We start from the raw sequence: 10278 nt of genomic DNA on the forward strand, positions 1-10278 counted from the left end.
ACCAAATCCTGTCTTTTAAGGTAATTAAAGATGCATGCTGTACAATCATTGCTCCCAGGAAAAAGAGCAGTTCAAAGGAATCATTAAACACCCATAATTACCATGACACACATGGCTATGATCAGTGTTTGTAAACTTCTAAACACAACTGTATCTATATATCTAAGAGACACAAACTGTGAGTTACTTTCAAGCTAGGATGGCCATTTTGAAATTCTGCTCTGAGAACAGAAAACAAAATTAAAATAGAAACTGCTACATGCACTGTTGTCTTAATGTGTAGTCCAGTAGGACATATTGCCAGCTCTTATCCCAGTGAACAATGTCACTGAGCCAGCATTCAACAATACTGGAGCACTTGAACTAATGCATTATAGTTAGTATTTAGCTATCATTATAACCACACATTTAACTATTAATAATGGAACATTTCAGCAGTTCAGTCCACCTGCATCTGAAACTGGAGTCACACTCCTACTGTACACCCATACAGCATCAAGTGTTCCAAACTTGCTGGGTCACATGTGGAGACATGAGCCAGCTTCCTGCTGAGGAAGTGATGCTGAACCTTGGGTTTGTAACATACACTGTCACATGTTTCAGAACAGCTCCCTGCAAACCCACATTTTCTTACCACTGTATATATTGCACTGTAATACTGACATTACACAAGTATTGGGCAAAGGTTTGGGGCAAAGTGTTTTAACGTAATCCAAATCAGCACTGAGTGTCATGTCTCTTTAATGTTACTGTCACCTCTGACTATTTAAAAAAAAAAAAAAAGCCTCTCAGTTGACGCTGACGTTAATTTTCGCGCGCGGTCCATGTTTCGTTCAGGCTCTTCTGCTGGCACTGGATTCTGCTATAGCTGGTTGGGTTTGACAGAAAATATCAAAACAAAACTACTCCGCTGCTGGAAATGATCTCCACTCGTATTTGGAAGTTAAAACGCTATGGGCGTTTCATCCCTGGCTCCAAGGAAACAGGTGTAACACCGTGGAAGGTAACTGACCTTCATTTACGTATTACTAAAAAACCTTGCCCTAGCTAGCCAAACTTTCCTAAGCTAGCCTAGCTGTATTAGCTTTCTGCCTGACAATAACTTTAGTCAGTGCAGCGTATTGGCCAAATACACACACGAATAAAAAAACGTACTTAATATATTGTTCATTAGGATTTTTATTTAGAACCCACCTCCTAGTTAAGGAAACGTGTCTAATTTTGTGACTCATAAAGAGTAGCTTTCCCTTAGCACCATAACTGTTGATGAAACCCCAGAGTGGTGTTAATTATCTCTAATAACAACCATTTACTACGAACATTTTAAGTTATCTGCCAGCAAAATTGTGAAAAAGCCCCCCCCCCCCCCTTTCTTTTTTTTGGGGGGGGGGTATTGTTAATTTTTAATATTTGCGGGACATGTTTCAGATAGTCTGACAAACTTTAGTATTAGACAAAGGTAACCAGAGTAAATAGGAAATGCAGTTTTTAAATAATGATTTAATTTTTATGCTGAATTCAATTTCACTAGCCAGGTCTGATTACTGTCTGACTTGCTGAATAAAAAAAAAATAGACTTAAATAGAACCTGTCTGAAAAAGTGAAGCAGGCTGAAAGATCTTAAAAAGCCACACATCATGCCACAATCTAAAGATACTCCAGAGTAAATGAGAAACAAAATCATTGACATCCATAAGTCTGAAAAGTATTAAAAAGCTTTTTCTTTTTTTTTTCTTTTTTGCCTGTCCCGTTTGGCTCTTTTGCCATCAGAATTATTGTCTAAAGGCAAAGAAAGATGCCCAACGGATTTACTTTACTAAATTGACCATCCCAGCCTTGCCATAATGGTCCATTTGATTCACCTTTTATTGTTTATTTTATTTTCACTTACTGAATACGGGACAGACTTGACTGGGGGAAAGAAGGGGAGAAAGAAAGAGGGAAAGAGAAACAGCTGAGAAGAGGGACGGGGGAGAAGGGCAAAAAACATAAACCAACAGAACGGGCAGAAAAAGAAAAAGAGAAAAAAAAATGCATATATCAATCACCTGGATCACCTGCTGAGAAAGAAAAAAGAAAACAAGCAGAAGAGAACAAGAGTAATAGAATAAACAACATCACAATGATATATGGGAATATGACAGTAAATACTAAATATTAAACATTATTGTGCAGCACATAAGATCAACAGAACACAGTGTGCTTTGAGATAGGAGCCAAAAAGGGTGTAGTTTGTGGGTGTGATCACCCGTGTGTACACCTGTGAGCATGGACGCGCTTGTTTTTTTAAAAGGGTCCTTCATGTAATGATCTGCTAGAGGGTGTGGGGGGCCACAGCCCTGTCCTCCAGGGCATGAAGCAGGTATGGAGGAGATCAAAACTCCAGACATCCAGAGGCCCTCAGAACACAAGAGACCAAGGAAGACCAACAGAGGGGCAGCCGCGCCACTGTCCCAGAAAGAGCTGAGGAGAGTCCCAGATGAGGGCTCACTCAGCAGCCGCGGAGCAGAAGCCAGGGGGAGTTGCAGTGACGCGCCCATGAGCTCCGCCGGCAGCCAGCTGTGCCTGAGTGACCGAGCCCCAGGCCGAGAGGCCGGGGGCACCCCACCTCCGAAGTGGCCCAAGCGAGCCCCAGGCTCCAGGCCCCGATAAGCGGCCGCCAAGGAGTGAGCCGGTGTGTACCTGGACGCCCATCCCCAGACACAAAGAACCACCAACGCACCGATGTCTGAGGGAGTCCGCCACTGGCAGGGGAAGTGGTGGTGGGGGGAGATAGGCCTCCAAACCTTGGAGGGCCTGAGATGTCCCCAGAGAGGTGGCATCTGATACCCAACCTGACATATAGACACAGACATACAGGCACACACAGATACAAACATCCATTCCCACCCTCATGCTCTCATATGCACTTACTCCACACTCAACCAACGTGGAGACAGACATAAAGAGACACTGTACACACAATCACACTCCCCAAGCGTACTCTACGAACCGGGTCTAGGTACCCTTGCCCCTGGAGGGGGAACTGCACCCAGACCCAGGTGGTGTTTTCTAAGGTTGTGGTACTCTAGCAAACCACAGTGAGAGTCATTATCCACAATTGTTGGGCTACCAAAATGACTCCAAGAGTGCACTGAAGACTCATCCAGGTCAGAAAAGAACCCATAAGAACATCTAAAGAACTGCAGGCTTCACTTACCGTAGTTAAGCTTCCAAGGTGGAAAAAAAAATCACTGCGGACCATAAAGACCATAAAGGCTCGTCTAGTTGATGGAACCATGAATTCTGTTTTCTACCAGAAACCCCTCGGTCCATCAGTTTGTGCCCTGAAGCTCAAGGGCACTTGGGTTATGCAGCAGGACAATGGTCCGAAACACACCAGCAAGTTTACCACTGAATGGCTTTGGAGTGGGCTTGTCAGAATCCAGATTTAGATTTGATTCAGATGCATAAATGCGTAAAAAATGACATTGGAGGGTTTTTCCTGATTTATAAAATTACTATTTAAAAAGTATGTCTTGCATTTTCTCTGGTTATGTTTTTCTAATATTAAAATGTCTTTGAATACCTGAAACATGTCAGTGTGACAAACACTAAGTAAATAAATATCTGGAGGTGGGAAAAAATACTTTTTAACAGCATTGTATATACTAACATGAATTTATGGATAAATATATTTTTATTGTTTTGTATGAATATAAATGAGATTACATATTTGAAAAAGCAACTTTGAAAAGTTTTTATATACTGCTTTGATTTAGGGCTCTGTACATATTTTACATAGTCGACCATCAAAGATCTTTTTTGAACTAGGGAAAAAAATGATTTACAGTATTTGGCTTTCCACTTTATAGCAGATGGAATATGTGCTGACTGGGAGCACCTTTGTTTGATGGTTTACTTAGTTCTTCCCTAATTTAAATTCAGTTTTGATATTCATATAATTGTGTGGTATAAAAACTTAGTCACATGTCCTTCAAGACATAAAATCAGATCTATGGGAACAGATTAAAAATAGAACAATAACTTAACTCAAAGTTCCTTTCCTTAATTTCTATGAGTTGCAGCATAAAACAACATTAAAACTACCTTCATTATGCTATCTAGTAGCAGGAGGTACTTTGGGTTACGTCTTGCAGTGCTGAGGCACAGAGACACTACAACTGCACCATATCTTACATTAATTTTCTTTTTGCTCTAATGTTGTCTCTGTAGGAATATAGACATATTAGCCGCAACATTAAAATCAGTGTTTCTGCAAGGAAACAAGGGGTGCTGCAATTCATGGATGTTACTTGACAGGAACCACCTACCGAAAGACCAAGCAACCCCTCTTGGCAATAGACCCTCCTGTTTGCAGCCTGGCAGTGCCTATTGCCACACTCCAAAAACTGCTGAAGAAGAACTCAAGGAGCATAACTAATAGCCCAAGGCATTGACCCAGACTCCAGACTCTCCAGATTCCCAATCAAATAGAGCATGTACTTGGGCTGTTTATGCTTTCGGTATTAAACATGAAAATGAAGTAACAAACAGCTGATGGTAGAAAAAGCCTATTTATTTAGATAATTACTGCATTTTTAAAAATAATTCTATTCAAAGTATAAAAGTATTTAACTGGTTGTACCTACTGGTTGTATAATTATCTTTTTGTTTTTGTTTCTGCATTTGTTTTTGTTTTTTCATGTTTGAAAAACTCCATTCCTTGTGCTGTTTTCTTTCATTAACTGCACCAGACTCTAGATGGCAAGCTAGAGCTGTGTATTTCTTAATGACACCAATGAATGAAACCAAAGTACATCTATATCATAGGGCAGCTCAGAGACATTGAGTCAAAGCATGTTATTTAAACTGAGCTAAGTCGCATTTACATTGATCACACAAGATTGCAATTGCAAATTGTAAAATTCAGTGAAAAGGCAAGTTGTGAACATTGAATTACAAGAGTTTATCTGACTAACTTTATAATAATAATAAGCTATTCCAGATACTCATGAGCCATATTGGGTAGTGCATCTCTTTTAAGAACATTTTTAATTTTCATGAAATTGTATCAGGTACACATACCTTTGGGCTGTTGAACCAAGACTTAAAATGTAGCAGAAACAAAAAAACATTACTGTCATTGTTATATTAATAAGCTACATTATTTATCTTAATCAGTAAAAAATAACAATGTTATTGATTTAAAAAAAGCATCCTTTAGAAATGCATATATCTAGTTACTTCTAGGAAAAGCAATGACTAATTCAATATTTTTCTCTTCATCAGGTACTTGAGGCAAAGGACAACAAACCTGAAATTGTCCTCACAATTGTGGAATCTGGACACTTGCTGGTCTTGCAGGGACAAGAAAGCTTGGTAAGTAGAGTAGGTTACTGTTTTTTTCTCATAGATTTCTCTGTGTGAACACAACATACAACAAAGATTACACATTAGTTTTTAGATCCCGGTACACCATATATTTTGTGGTTGTGATTCATAATTGGTTGAAATAAAATAATTAAAAAATCAGATATGTCTAATAAAAAAAAAGGTTTGAATTTTGACTTCCTTTAAATTTTTTCCCCTAAAGAATTAAGACTTTGGTTGTGTTCAAATAGTGTTTTATCTGGAAGATTTCTTATCACAGATTAAAATATACTAAATGAGAGAAAATGTAATCTGCTTGTGTTGTTTATTGTGTTGTTTGCATGTTTAAATATGCTAGTTCTCGTTTAGCAACTAATGTTTATTGTGGTGTACCTTTTTATCAAATTATGTTAATCAAAAAATGATTACACTTACAGTTGTTGAAATTATAGTTGTTTGTATTAGATCACAGCTTATTTATTTGTTGTTTGTCCTACCCCCAAATTATTGCAAGGATGCAAGCATGTTCAACTTGTTAACACAAATGTCTAATCAGCTAATTGCATGGTAGCAACTCATCACATTTAGGCCTGTGATGGTCAATCAATAGTTAATGGTCTATTAACCTGCTGAAGTTCAAGCCATACATCAGAATGGGGAAGAAAGCAGATTTAAGTTACTTTGGTGTTAGATGGGTTGGACTCCACTTGCTATTGTGCCAGTATGGAACAAAATCCATGATTTTTCAACCAAATATGGACCAATATGCACTTTTTACACCTTAATGAATATAATAGGCCATGAAAAAAGGGTCCAATTCCAGTACTGGCAAGCTGTAATGAAGTGGTTGGTTAGCATATGTACATATTTCTACATACATTTCCATATATGTATAATACTTTGTTTTGATAATTTTTTTTTAGTTAAAATGGACAAGGATGAAAATGTTTACATAACATAGTCGATGTAGTATAAATGTCATTCTAAATAAACTTTAAGCATAATAATAAGAGAAAATGTGTGGAATTTCCTCTGCAGATTTTTTTGAGATCTGAGAAAGTATTCTGTTTTCCAGACAAAAGGGTTCAATGAAGGCCATATGAAATATTCTGTTGAAGAGCTTGACATTTCTGCCCAAATGTGAGGGGATTTGACTGACTTGTTTTGGATGCATGAAGCCAAATATCACTCTGAGCTTCTAAATGCAAGTTCAAAATTACCTTAATAATGTTTCTATACTATTACTACTATTCTAAAAAGAACTAAAGGCTTTTTATCATTTTAAGAAAAAGTATTTTCTTCAGTTTCTTCAAGTTTTCCTTTAATATAACAGAGTGCAGTTTTTTAAAACTTGATGCTTTTTCATGGACATTTGAGGATGATAGTTCTCCTATTGCTTGCCATGTGTGATTTTACATAATGCAGAATGATGACATTATAGGACTACAGAGCGCTTGCTCCATAATATAGTGCAGTTGTTCTAAGTCAACCTTAATTGACTAACCTACATTGTTTTGTTTTTTTTTAAGTCAAAGCAAATGTATGTTTACAGGGTTTTTAAGTAATACCAGGCTAATGTTTCCTTATAGCGTGTTTATCTGCTTTTGTGAAAAATCTTAACAAGAGCCTCAGAGCGGAAGCTTTAGGGTTATTGAGCAAATAGAGACCCCTGCAGACAGTTTTTGGTAGCAATTTTTTTTAACAGGTTTATTAAACTGTAATGCTCTTTTTGTGTACTTTGGGTTTTCTAAATAATTCAAGCATTTGTATTCGTGTATATTTTTCTTTATATATTAACATGTCAGAATGATCGAACTGTTTTATGCCTCTGCTTTGTTCTCTTATCTTTTCTCAGGATACAATTCCTTTGCTGTGTGGCTCAGATTCTATTAAAGTACACCAGAAATCTGATAATCTGATGATTCGATTTATTGTGAAGGTGAGTGGTGAGATGCATTTCAATCCCACAGAATTTATCTCAACGTCCATGGCAATATCTTAAACCCCTAACAAGCTCAAGACCATTACATTCACAACATCATAACAAATTGAAGGGGAATACTTACAAAGCAACAGATTTTAATGATTAGGTGTTTTTTTTTTGTTTCTTGTTTTTTTTTTGCCTGTGACGGCTGCCTTGTTCTTTTGTTGCTTGAAGATTACATTTAAGTGTCTAAATACCCGAGCTCGTTTTCCACAGATTGTGTTTTTCTTGGCGCAGTTTTGACTGACAGATACAGACTGAGTTTGTGGATTTCTGCAGGGTGAGAGCCGCATGATAAGGATGCAGTTTGATGGATGCAGCATGGCAGAGGCTATAAATGAGTGCTCAAGTGCTGTGGAAAAACTGATGGAGTACATACCTGTCACCACTCAGGATTACGCCCCACTACAGCCTAATCAGCCCCCTGCTGCCGTACCTGCACCAGCAGTACAGGTCGCCCAGCTTCTATTTCATTTAATACAATTTCAACATCAAAAACAGAACTAGTTTATGTCCATGCATTTAAAATATTTTACCAAGATGTCCACAACATAGAGATAATATGTGACTTTACTTTTTTCTGGGATAGTCTTTTATGGAACTGGAAAAGGAGCATCCTTTATTGTGTAAATTTAAAAAGTATATCAACATAATGTAAATTGCCATAATTAAAGTTGTCACCTAGACATTACTCTGTGCATTTAAATAGTGGTGTCACAAGGGTGTAGTCAGCTCCATCTATATAAAAACCCCAGATTGCACTCACTAGATGGTGCTATTGACAATACTGTCTTATTCTTAGAGGTCACACTGCAACTACAGTATGTGAGAAAGACTATGAAATATATATCAATCATTAGCCAATAACAGTAAAAGATAAGGTTTAGAATACAGCAACAGATTCATATATTATAATACAGGAAAGGATTTTAAATAGTTTATGAATTTAACAGTTTGAAATGCACGACCCTTAAGCCCTGATAAAAGTACTTCTTGATAATGCCTTTAATATTGAAATTGCTGATTAAGAAAAGAAACCAGCATTTATAAAACACAAAAACAAAAAACATGCTCTGAAAACCTTTCAGCAGTTGTAAGTTAAACTCTATAAACATACTGAACTATTGTAAGGGTGAGACTATTTCTTTAACAATCATACTCATTGTCCTTCATAGCAGTAAGCCAGTCATCTTTTCTTTCTTTATTTTTAAACTTGAAATCGTTCATAACATATGATTAACTGCAAACCAAATTCTTCTGCTTCTGGTCTTCAGAGCATTTAACATGAAGGACTGGGAAAGGAACGGACTCCACTATGGGGTTGAATTTGACCTTTAGAAAACAGACAGAATGAAGGAGCTGAGATGAAAGGATTTGAGGGGTGGAAAACTTTCAATTAGTAATAAGGCCATTGATTGGTCTCTTAACCCTCTGGTGTCAAGCTGTGCATATCAAATCTTCTTTTCTTTTGTGTTTCATCATGTGCCAGCAGACTTGTCAGGAAAAAGCTGTGGGAGTTAAACCTGAGGTTGTCCGAGGAACTGTGTCCATCAAACGTCTTACCCAGGTATTGATTGTGACATAAGAGGCAGTAAAGCTAACTGCTATTAAAATGAAGCTTCAACTATGCAACATGTTAGTTGTAATTTTGCAGTAGGCTTAATTTGGAAATGCAAAATGATTGTTGAGTGGCTTTTCTTTTAAATTATAAAGGCTGGCACAGGGTTCGCAATCAGTTCTTTTTTTCCAATTTTACTTAAATATTTTCTGGACCTCCCACAGCACTGCTTGGGAGACACTGCTGTGACTCTACCTCGAGTATATCAACACAGTTCTTTTGGACAAGGTGACTTAGAGCATTTCCTGCGTGTTTGTCTGCTGGATCCCACCTTTTATGGATTTGTAGAGAAGGTGGAAGGGGAGCTGAGGAAACTGGTTGAAGAGTAAAGAATCTTAACAAGAGCTCAAGGCAGAAAGGTCAAGTTTGCGCGTGTGTGTGTGTGTGTGTGTGTGCATGTTTGTGTTTTTTTTTCTTTTTCTTTTACTTGTTCGTGTAGGCAGTGCCTGTTGGTGGAGGAGTGTTTTGTTGCTTTGGTGCCAGTGTTCTTTGAAATTATATTACACATTAGTTGTTATGTTACATGGGCCAAAGAGGATGCTTTGAATATCATTACATTTGTTGATTAAAGAATTTGCAAAACAAACATTCATTTTTACATTTTTTATTTAAAAAAAAGAAGAAAAAAAAAACTATTGGTCTCACTTATATGTTTGATCGTGGCTATGTACTCTGGTCCCTCGTTCCCACCTTAATGCAGGTCCATTTCCACTGCACCACACATGGATACATTGTATTGAAAGAGGAGTCATGCAGCTACAGCAGTGAATTTTGCTATGCCAGCTTCCAAGTGATCCCACAATATTAAAGCTTCACTGAGTAAAACAAACTGCCCTCCATATATCTATTTAAGAATACATATTGCATAGGATTATAGCCATGCTATACAGTTTAAGAGAGGAACAAAATAAAAATCAGTTAATGAAATTGGGAATTATAAAAAAAATATTTTTTTTACACCTTTCCTATCATTTGAACACTCATACTTCAACATATACAAGACACCTAAGTTACTCTGGAAAGGAAATAAAAATAATACGTATATTATTTTTGTTAAGATAGTTAGACACACAGTAGTCATTTTCTGTAAGCACTCTCATTTAAATTTAAATACTGCCAGTCATTGAAGTCATTGCTTCAGACATTGAAGCCCTTGCTTCACAATAAAAGTTCTGTTAAAAGTAGACATCTTGTCACAAATCAAATATAGTTAAATGACCATGATATGCTGTACAAATTTTCAAGAATAAATATATATATATATATATATATATATATATATATATATATATATATATATATATATATATATATGTGTGTGTGT

General features: G+C 36.9%; 1 protein-coding gene across 1 annotated transcript; it reads left to right on the forward strand.

Moving 5' to 3' along the window:
- Positions 1 to 743: 743 nt before the first annotated feature.
- rec114 (REC114 meiotic recombination protein) lies at positions 744 to 10185 on the forward strand. Its single transcript, XM_085257845.1, has 6 exons — positions 744 to 1003; positions 5272 to 5361; positions 7208 to 7291; positions 7616 to 7789; positions 8829 to 8903; positions 9119 to 10185. The coding sequence occupies exons 1-6, from the start codon at positions 920 to 922 to the stop codon at positions 9281 to 9283; spliced, it is 672 nt and encodes a 223-aa protein (XP_085113971.1). The 5' UTR covers positions 744 to 919; the 3' UTR covers positions 9284 to 10185.
- Positions 10186 to 10278: the final 93 nt, after the last annotated feature.

This window comes from Mchenga conophoros, linkage group LG1 (assembly GCF_057382185.1).
Source record: "Mchenga conophoros isolate Kocher_MC1m ecotype Shallow Benthic linkage group LG1, M_conophoros_male_GT1.1, whole genome shotgun sequence".
Lineage (NCBI taxonomy): Eukaryota > Metazoa > Chordata > Actinopteri > Cichliformes > Cichlidae > Mchenga > Mchenga conophoros.